This window comes from Zea mays, chromosome 3 (assembly GCF_902167145.1).
Source record: "Zea mays cultivar B73 chromosome 3, Zm-B73-REFERENCE-NAM-5.0, whole genome shotgun sequence".
Classification (NCBI taxonomy): domain Eukaryota; kingdom Viridiplantae; phylum Streptophyta; class Magnoliopsida; order Poales; family Poaceae; genus Zea; species Zea mays.
In genome coordinates, this window is record NC_050098.1 from 211,049,504 (window position 1) to 211,071,716 (window position 22,213).

The following is a 22,213-nucleotide window of genomic DNA, read 5'->3' on the forward strand; positions in this document are numbered from 1 at the left end:
CAAAAGCCTCCAAGCGAGTATTAACACTCCCTTCGAGGCTCGGGGGCTACTGTCGGGGACCATAATTAGGGGTACCCCCAAGACTCCTAATCTCAGCTGGTAACCCCCATCAGCACAAAGCTGCAAAGGCCTGATGGGTGCGATTAAGTTAAGGCTCGGTCCACTCAAGGGACACGATCTCGCCTCGCCCGAGCCCAGCCTCGGGCAAGGGCAGCTGACCCCGGAGGATTCACGTCTCGCCCGAAGGCCCCCTCAAGCAACGGACACATCTTCGGCTCGCCCGAGGCCCAATCTTCGCTAAGAAGCAACCTTGGCCAAATCACCACGATGACCGACCGTATCGCAGGAGCATTTAATGCAAAGAAGGCCTGCCACCTTATCCTGACGCGCGCCCTTCAGTCGACAGAGCCGAAGTGACCGCATTCACTTCGCCGCTCTACTGACCGGCCTGACAAGAGGACAGCGCCGCCTGCGCCGCTCCGACTGCTGTGCCACTCGACAGAGTGAGGTTGACAGCAGCCAAGTCCGGCCTCGGGCGCCATAGGAAGCTCCGCCTCGCCCGACCCCAGGGCTCGGACTCGGGCTCGGCCCCGGAAGACGACGAACTCCGCCTCGCCTGACCCCAGGGCTCGGACTCGGGCTCGGCCCCGGAAGACGACGAACTCCGCCTCGCCCGACCCCAGGGCTCGGACTCGGGCTCGGCCCCGGAAGACGACGAACTCTGCCTCGCCCGAACCAGGGCTCGGACTCGGGCTCGACCCCGGAAGACGACGAACTCCGCCTCGCCCGACCCCAGGGCTCGGACTCGGGCTCGGCCCTGGAAGACGACGAACTCCGCCTTGCCTGACCGCAGGGCTCGGACTCGGGCTCGGCCCCGGAAGACGACGAACTCCGCCTCGCCCGACCCCAGGGCTCGGACTCGGGCTCGGCCCCGGAAGACGACGAATTCTGCCTCGCCCGACCCAAGGGCTCGGACTCGGCCTCGACCTCGGAAGACAGACTCGACTCGACCTCGGAGGAGCCTCCACCTCGCCCTACCCAGGGCTCGGACCGACCACGTTACAGGAGGGGTCATCATTACCCTACCCCTAGCTAGCTCTGGCTACGGGGAACAAGACCGACGTCCCATCTGGCTCGCCCTGGCAAAGCAAATAATGATGGCGCCCCGCGTGCTCCATGACGACGACGGCTCTCAGCCCCCTTACGGAAGCAAGAAGACGTCAGCAAGGACTCGATAGCCCCGACAGCTGTCCTTCGGCCAGGCTCCAGCGCTCCTCCGACGGCCACGACATCACACAAACAGGGTGCCAAAACCTCTCCGGCTGCCACGACGGCATGTACTTAGGGCACTAGCTCCTCTCTGCTAGACACGTTAGCACACTGCTACATCTCCCATTGTACACCTAGACCCTTTCCTTACGCCTATAAAAGGAAGGTCCAGGGCCCTCTTACAGAGGGTTGGCCGCGCGGGGAAGGACGGGACGGCGCGCGCGTAAGCCTCTCGCTCCCTCCCGCGCGGACGCTTGTAACCCCCTACTGCAAGCGCACCCGACCTGGGCGCAGGACAAACACGAAGGCCGCGGGTTTCCCCTTTTATGCCTGTCTCCCTCCGACTTTTCCCCCCTTCGCGCTCCGTCTCGCGCCGACCCATCTGGGCTGGGGCACGCGGCGACAATTTACTCGTCGGTCCAGGGACCCCCCGGGGTCGAAACGCCGACACATGTTAATTTAACTGATGCCAAAATTGCTTAAACCACAATACCGTAGTGAGAAAATACAAATGAGTATAGTTACCAAGCATATTCTTAAATAGTGCTAGGTGGAACTCATGTGCAATATAAAATGACCGCAAACATTAATCACTCTTACGTTGTTAACACAACTCATTTAGCAGAGAGGATCAGACTTGTCGCGTCTAATGTACATCACTCTTGTCAAATACTTGTTGATATGTTTGGCCTCCATGTAGTTTGCATCATCCCACTTATGATCAGAAAAACTGAAACGAAAGGGAAAGTGAAGAGTTTACAATTTTGCTTGCATTAGAAAAAGGAACATCAGTTCACCATATAATCATTGTGGTTTTCAATATTTACTTGTTACTAGTTGAACTTACGTTAGTTCATATAGATAGCGTAGGAGCTCCTGAAAATCACTTAATTCTCCACTTGCTCTAGATAGTGCCTTGAAATCACTGAACTCCTCATCAAGAAAATGGCATATATCTGTGTAGCGAAGCTGGTCTTCCAATTCTGCTTTGACCTATCTTGTAGTTAGTGTTAAACACCATACTCAACCATAAGAACAATACAAAGAGCATAATTGAATCACTAACCTTAATCCCTGACAGCCTACACTGACCCAATGAACAAAATCTTAACACAAAAGAAAGGGCAAAGTTACACAAGAATGCACCAGAACACTAGGGTTAGAACTGATGCTTTGTCCATCTATGGGTGTACATTTGGGTCGGGCCTGATGGGCTGGCCCGAAGCACGAAAAAAGCACAGCACGACCCAAAATATTTTAGTGTCTGGTCGGACCGATATATCCGGTCGGGTTTGGGCCGAGGTCGCGGCCCATGGGCGGGCACGAGCACGACCCATTCAAGGTAGGCACGAAATGGCCCATATAGAGACACGAAAAGGCCCATATATTTATTAAAACCACACTTCATTCCACACTTTCATGTACTTGATAAAGAACACAAAGCTAGAGATAATGCTAGTTAGTTGTTTTTGTAGCTTTGAAATAGATTATGTGATGTAATTTTACTTTTGTTATGAACATTAGATAATGAACAGAACTTACGAACTTTGTATATAGCTGATTATACTCTTTTTTCTTCTAACAAAATGATTTGTAAACGAGGTGCATAGCTCTAGTAACTTAATACAAATATTAAGTTTGCTTTGGTAAAATTTATTTGTATTATCTTTTATTTGTTTTATTAAATTTGTTTTAAATTTAGGGCTCTCATGTGAATTTCGGGCCAAAATTGAATTTCGACCTTCATAATTTTGGGACGCCCGAAATGAGCCCGGCACGTTTAAATAATTACATGCCATGCTGTGGGCCCGTGGGTTGGCTCGGCCCGGCCCAAAATTCAAACGGACCGGGCCTTTTTGGGCTTGGGCCGGACCGAGCGGCCCGAATGTACACCTATATGTCCATCTATAGTAGCCTTCCTAGAGCGGAGGTCAAATGTGTTGGCTCCCATGGTCGTGCCCTCGCAGCGACGCCACACCGGTAGCATGGCCTAAGATGGCACCCAAATCACTGCAATCCCTTGCCATGGCAGCGGCGCCGCAACCCCTGGCCATCACCGGTGACATTTGCGCCTACATCCTGGAGTCCACCTCACGCCCCCTCTTTATTTCGTGATGGATTATTCTCGCCGTGGTGTTGGGCTCGATCCGATGGGATTGCGTCTACTCCACCCCATTTCGTGCACAGTGCATGCTTACCTTGACGAGAAACTGTCAGGCTTGGCTCTCGACTCTGCTAAGGACGATGGCTCTAGTGTAGCCCTGTCCAATCCAACGGAAACACTGCTAAAACGGGATGGTGGGTTTAGAAGGAACATCCCTAGTTAGCGAGTGAGATGGAGTGATATTGCATCTGTGGGCTTTGCCTGATGTCACCCAGTTTTGGGTGATAGAAATGAACTTTTTGGATGCAAGCATCAACATTGTTTGCATTGCAGCCATCAATTCCATCAAGCATTCTAGCTCAGACTAATGAGCTTTTTTCTATAGAAACATCACCTTTATTATTAGCAATTACAAAAAGAAGGTAGCTATTTAAGAGGGTTCATTTTAGTTGTGTAGGCTCTTATTGTTCTAGCATATCAGCAAGATGACATATTAGAGAAATTGTTGTATAACTGCAAGGGAAAATAAGTTTATTGTGGACTCACACAATGCAAATGTGGATTGAATAGAGCCACAACTAGCAGGGAGTGATGGAACAAAACAACAACATCGTTCTAGTTCCTAATATCTTTTTTGCTAGGAAGTCAGCAAGAACCTGAAACCAACTTTTCAATCCTGTAGAACAAACACGTTATATGAAGTGCAAAAAAATTGACACGGATCTGAATATTGATGATTCCACATAGGACAAATGATAACAAAGGCAGACACTGCTACCTTAGACCTCTTATCCTGTAGGTCGAAACCCTGTCTTGCTCGGAGCTGGTGTCCTGTCCCTATCTTATGGTGAATCCTAGGTCAACAGGTGTGGGGGAGGCACCACGCAGCACCTGGCCACCGTGCCGCCGCCGTAGCGACCACTCCTGTTCGTCGTGCTGTCACTACGACGTGAACCAGGCGCCATAGGTGGCAGGGAGCGCCCTAGCACTAAAGAATGACGACGAGGACACGGACGCGATAGCCTTGTCGTCGTTCGTCCAACGAAAGTGTGGGGTCCTTCCCGCTGGACCTGGGTGGCCCACAGGCCCACGCCAAGGCCGCCACGACGTAGGGCAGCAGCGAGTGGTCCTTGTCTCGTGTGTGCGATGAGGACGAGGGCGCGTCCGCATGCAAGAATCTGCGCTTCTCCAAGGAGCAATCTGTGCAGAGCTGCGCGCGTTCAATACGGCGCCACCCTTCTTCATGCGCCTCCCAACCACCACCCTCTCCATGTGCCCATCATGCGAGCGCGTCGCCTCTAGAGCCAGCCCTGCTTCCACCTCGGCACTTGCATTGTCCACGCTGCCTTGATTTCGAGGTTGACTACGGGTACGAGGGACGAGGTTGAGAACGAGAGCTGGCAGAGAAGAAATGGGGGCAGCGGGGAGGTGAGGCAGGCGAAACCTGACATCGTGCACGTGGGCATCTAGGGATGGGGTGGGGTGCGGACCTCCTAGCAGGACAGATCGGAGGCGATCTCGGGGTGGGAGGGGATAGGGGGCATGGAACTCGAGCCACAACGTGCGGCAATCTCGGGGGGGGGGATGCGGCGGGGAGGGGCAAGCTTTGGCGTCGCCTGCTCTGTGGCGACGGGTAGAGCGCGTCGCAAGGGCGGGGGCAGGGCCGCAGGGGCACGGGCAGCGGGGCAGGTGGGTGGCATAACCATGGTATCGCGTGCGCCCACTCTTGGTTCTTAATAGTAGTAGGGATATGTGAACCAAGCATCACCTTATAAGTAGGCCTTTACCCTAACAAAAAGTCCAGGCAGGTACGTGGTATAAAGCCCGAGAGTATGGGATTGATGAACTAATGTTAAATTATGTCGGAATTGTTAAAATATATAATGGCAGTTTTTACGAATATACTACCTCCATTTTTTATTTGACGACGCGGAGGGAGTAGTTTTTTTCAGACGCTGAAAGATACCTTTGACGATTTATAGTGTGTTTGGTTTGAGGAATGAAGTGATTCATCTTCTTCTCACTCCTTACTTTTTTATTTGGTTTGTGGAATAGAATGTGTTTATCCATTATCATCCAATTCATCATAAGCTAATAATTAGTATATACATGAGGAGCGGGTTGATTCCACCAAAATTGATGGAATGAACTTATGATACATCAACTTATGAAGCATAGAGTGACTCCACAAACCAAACACACCATTAACCTATCAACTGAACGTAGCTTCACAGGTGAGATATTTTTTAAATCTGTTTTTTAAAAAATTAAAATGACAAAAGTCGTTCCATCAATCTGCATTTCCATACCTTTCGAAATTCGAATCTAAACGAAAATTGTCTTGCGTTTTGCCTTCGGGCCCGCTTAGGCGCGAATCACACATTCACACGCCCAGCACACAACACAGTAACAAAAACAAGAGGGGTCGGTGATGCCGTCCAAGCCAACACAGTAACAAAAACAGGAGGGGCCGGTGATGCCGTCCAAGCCATGTCGTCCCCTGTCACCAACTTCCTCGCCACAAAAGAGTCACGCATCGCTGACATTGGGACCCACCGACGCAACACACCGTCGTGGCGCCATGCACGCACTTCCCCATCAAACGGTTAGCAGTAGTAACTAACAGGCTCCACTCCGGGCTTATTTGCCATTATAAAAACTGATAATGAGCCACCCGACCCGACCAACCCGACCCGTTCGAAAAAAAATCTGCCCGACCCTATCAATGCAATGGACGGGTACAAGCCATTTTGATCTATAATAATTCACAGGCCAGATATAGACCGTGATTTTTGACCTAAAACCCGACCCAACCCGAAAAACCCGACACAAAGACAAAAAAATCGACCCACCCGAAAACCCTCGACCCGACATGTCAAACGGGGAGGCACAGGTCTATTTGCCGGATACGGGCCGTAATAAATGGCCCATGACCCGACCCGAACCCAACCCGCCATTGAGGCGATGCGAAACCTGCCTTTCGAGCTAGTTTGGGAACCCCGTTTTCTCACCGGATTTTCATTTTCTCAAAGGAAATTAGTTCTTTTTCCCTTAGAAAAATAGGAATCCCTTGGAAAAATGTAGTTCTCAAACTTGCCGTTCTAGGAGTATTTCCCAACCCTTTCAGCAAGCCTAGCACAGCGAGTTATTTTCCATTAAAATACTCCGAACATGCGTACTTGGAAGTATACATGTCCAACTGTGCATGCCGGGCCAGCCCGGCCCGAGCACGCATTGGCCCGGCCCGACTATGGCGGGCCCAGGCACGACACGGATACACTCTCGTGCCGGGTCGGGCTGGCCCGTGCGCTGGAGGAGGAGTCCAGACCCGGCACGCCAGCTGTTACATGGGCCAGGCCGGGCTTGAAGCACGGTAAGCCCATCAGTGCGTGCCGGGCCCGTGCCATCTCAAAAAAACCACAAAAATTGTATCATCACAGAAACTTCCCATTTATACACAGAGATTGTACATTGAAATACACATAAATCTCTACTACTCCTTATGTCTTTAGTGTAGGCGTCCACAGTGCTTGGTTCTGCCATCGCGCGCTCCGCCCGTGATTCCCTCCGCGCGCCCGAAGTCCCCGCCGCCATCCTCGCGGCCGCAGCCGAGCACAGCCGCCGCGCCCGCAAATCCACGTGTCCGCAGTCCCCAAATCCTCTCCCCAGCAAATCCGCCGCGCCCGCAAATACTCTCCCCAGCAATGCGCCGCCACCATCCGTGCCCCTGCGCCAAATCCGCGCCCGCAAATCCTCTCCCCAGCAATGCGCCGCCACCTCCTCCTCGGACGCGCGTATATTTTCCTGGGTGATGTCTGCCCTTTCTTGGGTGGATGTGATGGCCGCGAGCGGTATGGAGGATGAGATAGTGAGCGGGGAGGTCAGGGAGCAGGAAGACGACGACGACAACGTGCCTCAACTCAGCGCTGCGGCGATGGAGGCGCTCCGGGAGTTCCTGGCGGGACAGCATCGTCCAGAGGAGCAGAATGAAGCTGGAGGAGGGGAAGACGGGGTAGAGCTGGTCCCGGAGGACTGGCGGTTGAGCCAGTTCTGGTACGATGAGCATACCGCGCGGGAGCTCGTGGAGGAGGTCGTCCGCCTTGTCTCCCCTTCTAGATCAGGCTCTGCCGCCGGTGCCGTGGCCTGCATCGCATGCCCGACGCTCTACGCCTACCTGAAGAAGACGGTCCCCGGAGTGCCCGCGCAGCTGCTGGAGTACGAAGAGCGGTTCGGGCAGTACGGCGGCGACTTCACCTTCTACGACTACAACCGACCGGAGGAGCTGCCGGCGGCAATGAAGCACGCCTACCGAGTCATCGTAGCCGACCCTCCCTATCTGGTACTGTTTCTACCCTACCAGAGATTGCCTATTAAAAAGTGTTTGATCAGTTCTTAACATTTGAGATGAGAGGAAATATCGAGGAGAAATGGCTATTATTCGTTGGTTGATGATGCAGAGTAAGGAGTGCTTGGAAAAGGTTGCCAAAACAGTATCTTTCCTCGCACGGCCTGAAGGTTCATTCCTGCTGCTGCTCACAGGTAATTGTAGCTCATGGCAATGCTCTGTGGAGTGAAAGCGATTAATTTGATTTTACTTTGGTATTTTGATTTTGTTCTGCAATCAATAAGCTATAGTTTGGAATTCCTATATGATAGCTTCAAATTTGAGAGGAGGAGATGGCGGTCACGATCACGTGGGTGAAGGCGAGGCAGATCTTCATCAGCCGCGACAACCCCACCGTCGAGGTTCGACATTTTTGCTTTACCGAGTCTTCCAGGGGCCGTAAATTTGGTTTTGCCTCTTTTTTCTTTCTGTTTAGATCAAAGGCTCAGCCCAGCTAGAAATCGGAAGTTCGAGCGTTTGCCTGTTTCCCGGTTCAGCGTGTCGATGTGCTCAAGGCCTCCTCACCTCAGGTTTTGTATTTTACGTTGGATCTGGACTGACTGTGTTGTGCGGCTGCGCGTAGGTGGACGTGGGCCTCAGTGACGGCAGCTACGCGAGGGGGCCGTACCCAGCGGCGCATCCACTGGTACGTCTGTCTGCTCCATGCCTCCATCTCCATTCACCCCGCATTTTCGTTTTTCAAGTGCTCCGGTTCCTGAGCCGCTGCTTGGTTTGATTGATCTGGGCGCGTCGAGGGATCTGAGCGGTGGCATTAGTCGATCTGTCCATGATGTGTGGCTCCGTGACATGTTTGCCGTGCGTTTGTTGGTTGCGGATATTAACAGACACTCATCAAGTTCAGTTTTGTAGGACTAGAGGTGTGCGTGTTTTTTGGCTAGATGCCTTGATCTGATTGATGCGCGTATATTGTTGAGTCTGTTCTCCACCTCGGCGCCTGTTCAGAACCTTCTGTTTTTTTACTGCATGAAACATATTAATGCAGTAAAGCCAATAGACTTTACTCTTTTATCCAACGAATCATGAAACATACTATTAATAAGTGACACCATGACATGTTTAATCATTTTGACATGTTAGCAACACAGGGAAGACAAATATGTTTCATACTCCATATGTATTAGATATGGTATTATGGAATGTCAGTATCTGCTATTTCGTTTGGAATGTCTTTTTGTGATATTTCAGTCTGTGGTCCAAATAGTGCACAAACAAAGCAATGGAACACTGTTATTGAAGAGAATGACCAAATTGCATACTATTATTATTATTATTATTATTATTTTCTTTTGCTAGGAAAAGGCAACATCAGCTGATCCTGTTTTTCTTTGTATAGTTATGTGCAAAGGATCGCATGCGTTGTAGGCGGGCTGGCAGTGTTGGGTTCTTCTATTATGCTTTTGTGCATTGGACAAGACAAGAAGTTCTTGGGACAAACTGGAGGTACACGCTAAGGAACATGGTCATTTATTAGCATTCCTGTAAAGTTGAATTCTGAGTGAGAAATGTGGTTCTGCAATCCAAGGCAATCTCAAGTTAGCTCTGTCTCTCCTAGGTTTCATGTGCCCATTAGTCGGGAGTCCGGGGAAGCGAGCTAAGAAAGGTCAACGTCTTTTTTATGTCTAGCTCATTATTTAAGCTCCATGTAGAGATGACAATGGTACTACTAGAAAATGTCTTAGTTATTGTTATTAACCACCACAATTTTACATACATAGAGACAATGATTTAGTGGAGTTTATGCACTACCTTCTGTATGTGCATGTGACTTAAAAGCCTAAATAAATACTCCTGGCTCCTGCCATTCCAAATTGCAAGCCACTTTTACCTTTTATATGTACACAATTTTGGAAATAGTGTATACCTAACCTAGGTGCTTATCAAAATCTAGCATGCCTTCTGTTCTACTTCTATGAGTAGAAATAACCCACCCCGAATAGGGATATGTATGAGATGAATCTTGTATTTATGCTGCTGCCTACTCATGGATGTGCATTCCTCTCTTTCTAGAGCTCTGTAGAACAGCTTGCATGACCCAATCCTTGTAAAGATCAAGAACTGCATCGAGCTCAGGGCAATGTAAGATTCCATGTTCATCTATCTCTTGTTTTCTTCTTACTATCAATACGCCATGTAGTGTTAAAAAAATTCAGTATGTGCATAGATCTGCCCGTGCTTCTTATATGCATTTGGTTACTCCATTTTATCAATGTAAGATTCCATTTTCATCTGTCCACTGTTTTTCTTCTTACTATCTGGAGCATTAGTTTCTTCAAACAAAAAGAATACACTATGATTTGGTCACATCTGGCATTAGTTTCTTCATAGGTACACATGTTTATTTCATTTTTTATACAAACAGAACCATGCAATTTGTTGTACCATATTTTTTTTTCCAAAAAGTACAATATTTGTAGCTAAGCAAACAAAAAAGGAAATAATAATACTTAAATAACCTCAAATCATAGTGTATTCTTTTTGTTTGAAGAGAAGATGCAGATCATTGACATAAATCATTTGTCGCCCACTTGTTTACTTTAGTTGTGCTATGTGTGTCCTATAAGCAGCATAACTGCTACCTCTTTTACATTGTGTTTATTGCGCTTGCATTTATGGTTCACATCTGACATTAATTTCTTCATAGGCAACAGATGGTGGTTTATTTTCTTTGCTTCTCATCAACTCCAAACTTGCTTCCTTGATTTATGAAATGGTTGGGTTATCACCATCTGATGAGCAGCAGATTTCTGCAATCCATGATGTGCAAGGAAGGAATGGAGTCCTGGTCGACGAGGATTGGTCACCCATCCACAACCTGTATGAAAACCTTTTAGCGTCACTGATTTTGATGACCAGATTGTGGATTATGATGTGACGGTAATCTGTTGCTTTTTTGTACTGGACCAAATTAAACAGGATTGGTCACCCACCACAGCCTAAATCCATTTTACCTTTTGCTTAAATGACAACCAGTTTGCAAATTGGTCGCATCTTCCTCCTGTCCCTGGTCAGTATATATAAAATTTTCTACCCTTATGTTTGAAATTAAGGAGCCCATTTTATCTCTTGCCATCTAGAGATGAACTCCATTTTTTGCTGTTGATGCATCTAGATACCAAGCTCACCTATTTTGGTTGGAGTTGGGAGTTTTAGATATGAGGAGCAGAAGGTGATCGAGGTGCAGATTAGGATGTGGCAGCAGGGGGTACAGGGGGTACAAGACAATGTAGAGCAGATGAAGAACAAGCAGACTGCAACTTTGGGTGACGTACTAGCATCAGCACAAGTTGATTCGTGCAATACTGATGGTGCATCAACAATAGGCGTGTAGAACTACATATTTTCCATGTCTTCTTTTTCTCGTGTATTGTGTTGTTTGATGTTCAATCATTGACCATATTTGTTCTTTTGATAGTTGCAAGTAGTTCGCGAGGCAGTTATGCTCAGCACAAGTGAAAGATGAACAAGCACAAGCTCCGCAAGCTCCGGAAGCAACTTTGCCGCTAGACATGAGAGCTCTCTCCTCTCCAGTTTGAGGTCATAACATTGTGTTTAGTTTCTCTTATAGCGTCTTACCATTAGATGTTCTGTTGTTTTGAAAGCATGTCTTCTTGAGAAAAGCTAACAAATAATATTAATTGATGGATTTCAGGACCCTAACTTTTGGACAATTAGGCCCTTGTCTGATATGATGGTTCGAGCTGCCACACATGATGTCTGCTTCCTTCTCAATATCTATGAGAAAACGATGGAAAAGTTAAGCAAAGTAAAAACCATACTCATAGTTTGCAATTGTACAGATAAATGAAACAGTGAGCCTCCATGACCGCCTTACTTCTGCTAAACCAGTTCTCCAGTCTTGGTGTTTCCAAAGGATCCCATGATCCTCCTCATGCAAACAAACACAGTTCTCAATTGTCTCCACACCACCAGTGAAGTTTGTGAAATGTGCATCAAAATATTTTATGTAGCCCAAGCACCCTCTTGTAGAAATCCTTGCATTGTAAAGAAATATAGCTTTTCAATTACCATTTCACCCTTTTTTGTATCCACCATTTCTACATTTCACAAGTTCCAGTGAATAGGTGATAGTTGTGATTTTAAGGTGGTTGAAAATGAAGGTAGGAGAAGGGGCACATGAATCTGAATGATGCATACTTAAGTGGCACTTTTGCCTCTATCAGATTTTCTCCGTGTTTATTTGATGCTTGCCTTCGTTTCATTGTTTTATATTTGAGCTGTGATTCTTTTAGTGCAAAACTTGCTTTTTTTAATCATCTATATTTGGTGGTGATATCTGCAGGATAGGTTTTAGGAGAGGCTAAGAAAGCGTTTATGACTTGAAGAGGCTACAAAGAACAAAGGTTTTGACCTTAGTAACGGTGAGTTATTTTATTAATGTTTTTATGCCAACAACTTTAGCTTTTGTACACTAGCACTGTTTTCTTAAGGCAAAACAATTGAATTCGGGATTGGTTTATCCGCATTAGAATGACGATGATAAAAACCAGGAGATAAGTATCTTCTAAGATGGGAGTTTTTCTTCTCTCAAAACCAGGAGTTAAAAATCTTTATTTTAACACCCCTGTCCAAATCTGAGAGGACACAAGAATCTGAATCTGACTCCGATGAATGAACATGAGGAGAATTCACCTGACCCTCTTCTAGACACCATTAATTTCGAAATAAAGAAGTTAGTATTTCATTTGGTAAATATATATTGGCAAAGTGTAGTATTTCAATAGACAATTTACAGATGTAGCCCCATCACATGCCAGTGGTGGAGGGTCGAATTGATGAACCTGTCAACTTGTATAAAATTAGTTAAGTATATAAGTAAAAAAAGTTTATTGTAGAGTAAAATTGTTAATCTGAATGTTTATGCCACTTTGATTTGATTTTAACGTAGGGGAATCTTCTGATTTTGCGGGGAGTAAACCACTAAAGGTTCATTGTTTGATTTTCCATTATATGTGGCACAGAAATTTCCGTTTGAAATGTTGTATTGTTTATGGTGCGAGCGGTGCACGCTCGCTTGTGCTGCAGCATCGCTACTACAGAGAGTCCATGCCTTTCGGTAGCAAAGCCAAGGCGTACATCGACTCCAAGTCCCTAGCGTATCTCACGGCCAAGCAGGCGCTTGCTGACTTCGCTGTGCAGCTCACTGATCTCAAGAGGAACCTATCGGCAGAGGGCAGCCCCGTTGTGCTCTTTGGGGACTCATACGGTGGAAGTAAGAGCCGTCTTCGACTCCATTATTTCAATGCGAACTTGCATTCCAATTTTATTTTCTTGGTTCTGATATGATAGTGGCTTAACACTCATTGTGATTGAAATTTGAATCATGTGCTGCTACTAATGTCATTGATTGTGCAGTGCTAGCTGCTTGGATAAGACTCAAATATCCCCATATTGCTATTGGGGCTCTCGCATCATCAGCTCCGATCCTGCAGTTTGAGGACATTGTTCCTTCTACTATATTCTATGATCTCGTATCTGATGATTTTAGGGTGTGTATTTTACTGCCTTGTGCCTTTTTTGTTGTTTCTATCATTCTTTATCAACTGTTCGACTAATCTGACACAATTTTTTTTCTGCGTTGTGTTTAGAGGGAAAGTTTAAGCTGTTTTCTTAAAATAAAAGACTCTTGGAAAGAATTAGATGACCAAGCAAACAAGCAAGATGGTCTTCTGAAACTAAGTAAAACGTTCCACCTTTGCCAGTGAGTCATCTCCATAAACTATTCATTCTTTGCCTTTTACACTGAGCTCTTCTTAATAGTAGTTTGCATTTTTTGACAGGACCCTGAAAACAAGTGGAGACCTTTCAGATTGGTTGAGCTCAGCGTACAGTTATCTGGCCATGGTGGATTACCCACTTTCGTCAAAATTTCTCAGGCCTTTGCCAGCCAATCCTATTAAAAAGTTAGTCCTTAAACATCAATTTCCATACATCGTACTACGCATTTCTGTGTATGCTTCTGCTCAAAGAAAAAGGATGGACCCAGTGCTGGCAGCTCCCACATCACTGGGGTATGGGGAAAGAAGAACCGATTAAGCGAGGCAAGTCTTATCCCTGCATTTTTGCAGAGAGGCTGCATTGAACACAAAACCTTTGGCTCAGTGAAAAGGTTTCTCACCACTGTGTCAGACCTGTCCTTCATGTTTCTACTGAAAACAATAATAAATAAGTAACTTTCAGTAACATTCCTGAATATGTTACTATTCCATTGCATTGTTCACAACATCCTGTCCCAATAGGCCAATAATCGTGACATGTCAACATTGCAATCATGAGAACCGTGTTCTTGTGAGCTACCTTTTACATTTTGTAGGCATCATGTGTTTTATTAATACTACTTACCACTGCTTACTATACTGTCCTTTCTCTGTTTCAGGTATGCAGAAATATCGACAGTCAACCTAAGGGTACTGGTACTCTGGAACGTATATGTGCATGAGTAAATGTATACTACAATTATATTGGCACTGTTGACTGCTTTGATCTAAATGATGATCCCCATGGAATGGGTGGATGTGACTGGCAGGTCCTGAAACAACAGTTTTTAATATGTTTCTATGCAATGGTTTCCTTTGATAGGGTGTGCTACTATATTGTGTGGCTTATGGTTCATTCTTGCTTAAAACAGGCTTGTACCGAGATGGTAATGCCAATGTCTTACAGTGAACAGAGGAGCATGTATCCACCATATAAATTTGACTGTGCTTCCTATGCTGAGGATTGCATCAAAAGCTATGGTGTCAGGCCACATGTAAGCTATTGTCACGTTCAGGGGTTCCAATACTATGATATCATTGAGCAAACAAGCTCTTTTGATTTTCTTCCCAGCTTGTTTAGAATAACAATTAGGGTTTTTACAAATCAACGTATTTTATCATATTGATTCTGTAGCAACGCACAAGCATATACCTAGTACAATTTAATTCAGCTTTGAAGATACCAAAATAGTATACATAATCTCAGAACAACCGTATGAAAATCTTAGAACATCACAGAACTCAGAACATAAGACAAATAGGTAATATAAAATTTAATTGGAGCCTTAGTGCAATGCTGCCTCATTAAAAACCTTCCTAGGTAAAAACTCACACCTCGTGAGAAAACCCTAGGAAGGAAAAGAGTACAACCAGCTCCTTATAAAGTTTATAGTCCAGTTCACAGTCCAGTTCACAGTCCATGTTCATGGTTATTACAAAACAGTATACATAGATATAAAACTAGAAGTTCAAGTTTGTTCCTTCCTCCTTCCCCCTTGCTCATCTTTGCTTCCTTCTTGAACCTTTCTCTTGCTCCCAGGTGATAATTCCTGCTCATCATCGAGATACATAGCTTCAAAAACTGCCTCAAGGTCCTTAGTTTCCTTCTCCACAGTATGTTGCTTGTGTTGGTCAGCCAGTTCCCAGTCCTTGATGCATGAGAGCACCTCCACCATGTCCGTTGTCAGCCGTCGTCGCCGCTCCTCGAGAACCCTGCTAGCTAGACTGAAAGTGGATTCTGAAGATATAGTAGAGACAGGGTCAGTCATAATATCTCTAGCAAGTATAGAAAGAATTGGATAAGTCTGATTATGGCGCTGCCACCAGCTAAGTATGTTAAAATCTGGACCAAACTTAGTTTCATTGTCACTATCTAGGTAAGAAGAGAGCTCAGATAGAGAAGATGAACTACCAGGTGTACCTGCACCAGGTATACTACCAGTACAGGTACCAGAACTAGTACTGTAAGTTTCATCATCACCATATATATCATCCCAAGCCTCTATGGCCTTAACTGAACCAGCACCTGGCATTGGTTGAGTACTCAAACAAACTCCACCAAATTTGGTTTCATAAATCTGAAACATCTTAGTTAGTTTAGTACGAATAGATGATGGGAATCTACTATAATCTGTACCATTTAGAGTAGATAACCTCTGAAGAACTTTATGAAACCCTCTCATCTTAGCTCTAGGATCAAGAATGAAAGCAAATGCATAGAGAATGGGTATTTCTCTCCAATATTTCAGAAACTTTGATTTCATAGGAACAACTGCATCTCTTAACAATTCATGGTTCTCATATGCATTAAGATGCCTAGCAATTTTTAGAATATGATGCAACATCAAAGGTGAAGTAGGGTAATAAACACCAGACAATGCCACAGTTGAATCATAGAATAACTGAAGAAAAGATAACAACTTTTCTGCAATGGACCAATGATTATCACTCAGTAAAAATGACCCATCAACTTTGCAAGGATGGTTGGTTCTGGTCCAAACAGGGAAAGTACTTTGATAGGGAACCAAATGTTTGAGCATAAGAAAAGTGGAATTCCATCTAACATCCATGTCCACTCCAAATTTACGAGGACGGACACCAACACTAAGGCAATATTGTTTATAAGAAGCAATACGTTGATTTGAAGCATTTAAGAATGTTATTGCAGTTCTAAAATCTTCAAGATATGGTTGGAAACGTTTCAAGTCGCCGTTCCTCGGCCTCTGCGGCTTTAACGAACTCGTCGTCCATGGAATCATCATCCATGGACATTGCCACCGGCGCCGGACCACCCGCGCAGTCGGCGTCTCCGGCTACCTCACGACAAGCGCCGACCTGAGATCTTTATCCAAAGACCAAATTGAAGCACAATGAGTAACGGAGATGGGGAGATGGAGCAAACAATCTAGAAGGTTAGGGTTTCGGACATTTACCTGCGCTGCTGGAGCACCAGATCCACCGACTACGGGACACCGGACTACCGGACCGAGGATGGCACAACACTTGAGCAGATCGAGAGACGAGGGGAGCGGACGAGCAGTTACAGAAACGACAGGGAGAGGAAAGAACAGTTACGGACGAGCAGATCGAGAGACGAGGGGTGCGGACGAGCGGGACAGCGATGAAGACTCGCCGACAACCATCAACGCCGGGATGGGAGGCGAGGAGAAGGCGGCGACGGTGGAGCAGACGACCAGTGGAGGCACTAGGCGGCGGCGTATGCGAGGGGAGATGGAGAGCCGCTAGGGTTTCGTGAGCAGGCGAGTGCGACGCGTATGCGAGGGGGCGCGTGGAAACTGGGAATGGGAAAATATCCCCTCGCGCCCCTCCCCTCCCTCCCCGTGTAAATGCTGACCCGTGCTCTAGTCGGGCCTGCCCATTAACCGGGCCCGTGCTCATGCCTTCACCGTGGGCCGGCATCGAGGCCCAAGCACGACACGGGAGGCGTGCCGGGCTGGCACGGGCACGGCCGCCGTGGTGTCGGGTATGGGCCGTGCCAACGCGTGCCGGCCACGTGCTGCCCAACGGGCCGGTCCAGTATGGACATGTATACTTGGAAGACATATTTATGCTCCTTTTGGTATAAAGACGAACGTTAGTTAGTTGCTCGTGTTCAAGGGACATGCTCTTCCGATTTTGCCCCGTGCTCACTCTGGTTCCAACTTTCTCCAGTCAAGAAGACCCCAGCGCCGCCCCAAGTCACCACCGGCCTGGCCGCCATCGTCCCTAGAGCCAGTCGGCCAGTCCCGCCAATCTGGAGCACCGGAGCATCCCGTGCCCCTGTCGTTCATGTCATGGCCTCAGTTTCCATTGCCTGTACGTCTGTGACAAAAATACTTCCTCGGCTACAAAGCAGAACCTGCCTATTCACTGGACTTGGACTTCAACCAACAGAAGGGGAAAATCAAATGACCGGATACTAAGCACAACAAATAGATGCAAAAAAACATCAATTTAAACTAAGAAACTACTAGAAAATCTAATGGCAAGTCGAGGTATAGTCATAACCCATGTTTCCTCAGATTCCTGTGCTTTTTTTCCATCTGAGATTTCGCAGCAGAGCTACAACATCCAGTTTCGATTGTAGGATCACTAACATTTGGTTTTGTATTAAGCACGAAGGATTGAGAAAAGAAACTAAAATGCAAGGGTCTGCTCGACTGGAGACGGCTGCCACCGAGTACTCGCCACCACCCGATTCGACAGCGACGGGCGGTTGTACCGAAAATATAACCCGGAGGACGCCGGTAGCTTGCTCGACCAAATGCTCCAACGAGGCAGCGTGGAACAACTCGAGCCGGAGGAACATGCCGCGCTCCTCCAGGCCTACGCCGACATGCGATCGCTGCCTCGCTCAGGTGCGTCCACTGCACAGGATCGCCACACCGTACCTCAAGCTCGGCGCTCGCGGCGACAAGCGGCGGGTCCTCGAGGAGCGGACTGCGGCGTTCGGCGGGGGAAGATGACACGGCGGTCCAGGCCAAGCGGTGAGAGGCGTACACGAAGGTGCGGGAGCTCCATGCGCAGATCCACGCGATAGGGTACGTGGCGTGCCATGTGCTCCACGACATCGACGAGGAGGCCAAGGCCCGCGCGCTCATGTACCACAGCGATCGCCTGGCCATCGCCTTCGGGCTGGTGAGCACGTCGTAGGGGACGCCGCTTGACGTCAGGAAGAACCTCCGCACTGTCACAACGCCGTCAAGCTCAACTATATTCTACCGGTGTGGGCAAAGGGTAAAATAGGAAGAGCTCATACCTAGATAACGATCGAAGTGCTCATAGGCGTCATTATGCCAAAATGAGGAAGAAGATGCGTTTGCAGTATTGGCGAGGATGACGTTCGGAATATCATCTCCATCAACTTACCTATACTCATATCTATATTTAAACTATGTAAGTGACCGTGCGTTACAACAGAAACATAGAATACTAAAATAACTTATGTGCAACTGTTTCAACGAGAATATATAATATTACGATAATCTCTACTACTCTACAAGACTCTAACGTAGACCATCTGTGCACCGTGATTCTGCCTCCCTCCCCCTCGCCCCCTCACGCAAGCCTCGCTGCCTCCGAAATGTCGCCCACGCCTCGGCCGCCACACGCAGCCCCGAAACCTCGTCGTCTCCCTGGTCCTCGGCGTCCCCGGTCCTCAGCGTCCAGACATAGAATTGAAAAAAAAAACAACATAAAACAGTTACCCCGAGAAACATTAGGCACTCATCAGCTTCTTCATGTGCATGAGAGTTAGTTGTCTCGTCCACATTTACCTCTTCAAGCTTTGATCAAAGATTTAATGTCAATAATTAACTCTACTTTCTGCGGGTGATACCAGATACAAACATGCATCAATTAATAATTAATAATAAAATAATAAGGAAGAGTTAGTTGTCTCGTCCACATTTACCTCTGGAGCTTCTTCATGTAGAACTCGAGCTCTTTACCCTCAAGGATGTAGCTGGCCAATAAAAGGAAATGCCACTGTAGTTAGCCTCGAGGATGTAGCTAGACAATAAAAAGAAATGCCCAGCAACTGCCAGGAAATTTCAGGTGGAAACTGTAAGCTACTGAAGCGAGGTGAAATGGTCCAGTAGTCCTTACCCATCAGCTCGGCCACACTACCCATGACGAGCATAAATGCAAGCCAACAATCTCCCACTGCCAAATTGCTCTTCAAATACAACATGCTGATCATAGAGAAGGAAGAGATTCATTGAAAAACTAAGCCACAAAATTGCACGTGTTAAAAACAATGCATTAATAAGATATCTATCAATCAGCTATTCACCAAATACAACAATTCATGAACTATTAAGTCAACCTATTCTAAGGTCATGCTTTAATAAACCAGTTTTGAAGGTTGTTGGAGATGCTCCAACAACAAACTGAAGGTGACATCGAAGTAGCTAACTCATAGTTGAGTTGAAGAAAAACATATTACTGTCAGAATTGTTATGTCATGGCCTCATGGGTAACCATGATGACACGATTGATTCGATCAGCTAAATTCCATTGCACAATATTTACTTAAGACCTCTGTTCCAGCCTTCTGAGAATTATTAACCCAAAATCACATATACGCTTGGCAGCACCAGCTCTTGTGCAATTTGATATAAGTCTCGGATGTTTTATTTTCGATTTATACAGCAATGCTGATTGGTTGGGTACCAGCTGATAAATATTTCAGAGTTAATTAAGGTTCATGAAAGTGATTCCTGGCTACAATATCACATGAGTTTTTTTAGATTGGTTCCCTGAATCATCTGATCATAACAGTCCTAGTGTTGGACTTCATAATGTCCATGCGTGGAAGGTAAATTGGTGTACTTCGATTTGTTGTTTTACTCAGATTGCTCTACTTTATACAAGTGCAACCATCCCAGTAAGGATACAAAATTTCAAAAAATAAATTGTTGTACACCGGCCAGGCTTGGAATTTGATGGTCTGACCCAATTAGTAAGGCACGGTTGCAATGACTATTCTGTGCCTGGGGTCTGTCAGGATGGAGCAAACGTTAACAAAGCCCCACTTTTCTCATCGTCTCCTCCAAATCCAGCATGTAGTACTCGTCCAGGAAAAGGCTCGGTACTCTTCATCAGAGTGAACAAAACTGGGGATAGTTCCTGGAATACATGGAAATAAATGTCACCATCTAAGGTGTGTCCTTGAAATATGGTGCTGCTGATGGTTGCTGAAGCTTACCTCAAGTACTTTACTTCGGCAGCAAAGGATTTTATAATGAAAAATGGAGTTTTGTACGTTACAGTCGATTCTTGAACAAGTTTGCACACTTGTACTCTATGAAAAGCGAGACAAAAGAAACTCCTACCGAATTGTCTGTTAAGGCGATTGTTCCTCCTGGGCGAAGGACCCTGAATGCTTCCTTCACCAATCCGGTTATCGCTCGTGCTGGGCACTCATGGCACTGCAGGTTTTTTTTTCTAGAGTTATGGTACTCCACAGAATCTCGAATATAGCGATAAATTTGTGGTAACCACTACTACAAATTTTAAATCCCTGTAATAAAGGAGAAGATTTTGAATTTGGTAGAAATTTACCACATAAGCAAGGGAGACAAGGTCAAATGAATCTGAAGACAGCCCGGTCACTTCACCATTGGCATGAACCCAGCGAATAGGCTTTGGTCGTGACAGTTTTTCTTCCTTTTGTGCCGCCACAGCAAGAAAGTATGGTGATAGGTCGAGCCCATGCATCATTCAGAAACGCTACTACAGTTTACTCTTTTGGTGAACATTGGTTGCTTGTGAATGATCCATGCACAGAAGGAGATTTCGGGGCTTACAACAGCTTGAGCTGATGGGAACTTCTCGGCGAGGTATCTGGTGCTTACTCCAACAGAGCAGCCAATGTCCAGGATGTCGTTTACCTAAGAGCTCCCCAAGTACTTCAGATGATGCTCCTCAATTACATTCAGTCAGTTGCCGCGGACGATTTGGTTGGCCTCTTCGATTGATGTAGCCTCACGTATTGCCCTCTTTGTGATCGACATTGTTGCAGGCTCGGCCTCTGCTGCAGCCTAGCTCATTCAACATCAAATTGTCAGTATGAGCGTGCACAAAATATGATATCATTCAACTGTTTTTTTTCAACGGCGTCACATTCTCAAGATTTTAGAGAAAGAACGGTAACCTAGGATTGTTACGAAAAGTTGAGCTGCAGATTATCAGAGTACATAAGAAAACAATGAGAAGCTGACAACAACAAATAAAAAGTGAATTACCAGCCATGATAGATTCCCTTCATCGTAGGCATGAAATGGGTTGAGATAGTCTTATCAAGAGAAATGAGGCGTTAGCAATATGTCACTCCAGTTTACTTTACTTCATGTAGGGTATATTTTGGTTGAATATAATGGTGAAATTAATTAATCAACAGAACTGACAATTTGAAGGAAAGGAAAGGAAAGAAAAGGCAAGGCAAGGGGAAGTGAGCTGACAGTCAGGGTACACGAGGTTTGGGTCTTGGATTCTCTCGAACACCTCACACACATCCGACTCCAGCACCTCCTTCGTCATCTCCCTCCACGGGATGTTCGACTTCTCCGCCGTCCTACACGCATGCATTCTCTCACCGACATCTCCTCCATCCCCAAGGAGAACAAGTGAAGAACTGCATAAATGTCTAGAAAGAGCGGCAGAGGTTTCTGTTTTGTACGACTACCTGATGATGACCTCGCGGGAGGCGAGTTTCAATACCGAGTAGAGCGGCTTGAACGCGATGAGCGCGCCAACCAGACGCGACAGCGTGGCCTCGTCGGACCACGCGCGGCCAATCCAGTGCCCCCTCAGGTAAAACCTCAAACGGAAAGATACAAATTTTCACCACAGTGACCCTTCTAATAATTCATTAAAATACATACATAATTTCCATAATTTAAGTAGCTTGTTGTTCAATTAGAAGCATCACGCTACGGTTTCAGGATTGAAGGGGTAATCGATAAGGCTGAACCTCATAAAGCAGTGGAGGTAAATGTAAATCTACCAACCTAAGACCCTGGCCCAGCAAAGCACTAAACAAATATAGAGATATACAGAAAACCCATATGTCGAAATAGTGAGTGTCAAAAAACCTTTCTCGTATTCTACAATTTTAAATACAAACTAAGTAATGAAAAAAACTTACTCATATTATTG

The 22,213-nt window shown here is 46.3% G+C and overlaps 1 protein-coding gene and 3 pseudogenes across 1 annotated transcript; 3 read left to right on the forward strand and 1 right to left on the reverse strand.

Moving 5' to 3' along the window:
* The first annotated feature begins 7,211 nt into the window (after positions 1–7,211).
* On the forward strand, positions 7,212–8,034 carry LOC103651296 (EEF1A lysine methyltransferase 1). Its single transcript, XM_008676917.2, has 2 exons — positions 7,212–7,712; positions 7,831–8,034. The coding sequence occupies exons 1-2, from the start codon at positions 7,212–7,214 to the stop codon at positions 7,945–7,947; spliced, it is 618 nt and encodes a 205-aa protein (XP_008675139.1). The 3' UTR covers positions 7,948–8,034.
* Positions 8,035–12,842: 4,808 nt separating this feature from the next.
* Positions 12,843–14,633, forward strand: LOC109945204 (lysosomal Pro-X carboxypeptidase-like; annotated as a pseudogene).
* Positions 14,634–16,949: 2,316 nt separating this feature from the next.
* On the forward strand, positions 16,950–18,457 carry LOC103652528 (putative pentatricopeptide repeat-containing protein At5g52630; annotated as a pseudogene).
* A 1,555-nt stretch (positions 18,458–20,012) lies between these two features.
* On the reverse strand, positions 20,013–21,856 carry LOC103652529 (demethylmenaquinone methyltransferase-like; annotated as a pseudogene).
* Positions 21,857–22,213: the final 357 nt, after the last annotated feature.

Bases quoted from the DNA above. Each gene is read 5' to 3' on its own strand.
- LOC103651296 (XM_008676917.2), top strand. From the start codon at position 7,212: ATGGCCGCGAGCGGTATGGAGGATGAGATAGTGAGCGGGGAGGTCAGG. The intron at 7,713-7,830 runs GTACTGTTTCTA...TTGATGATGCAG, and splicing joins TAGCCGACCCTCCCTATCTG to AGTAAGGAGTGCTTGGAAAA.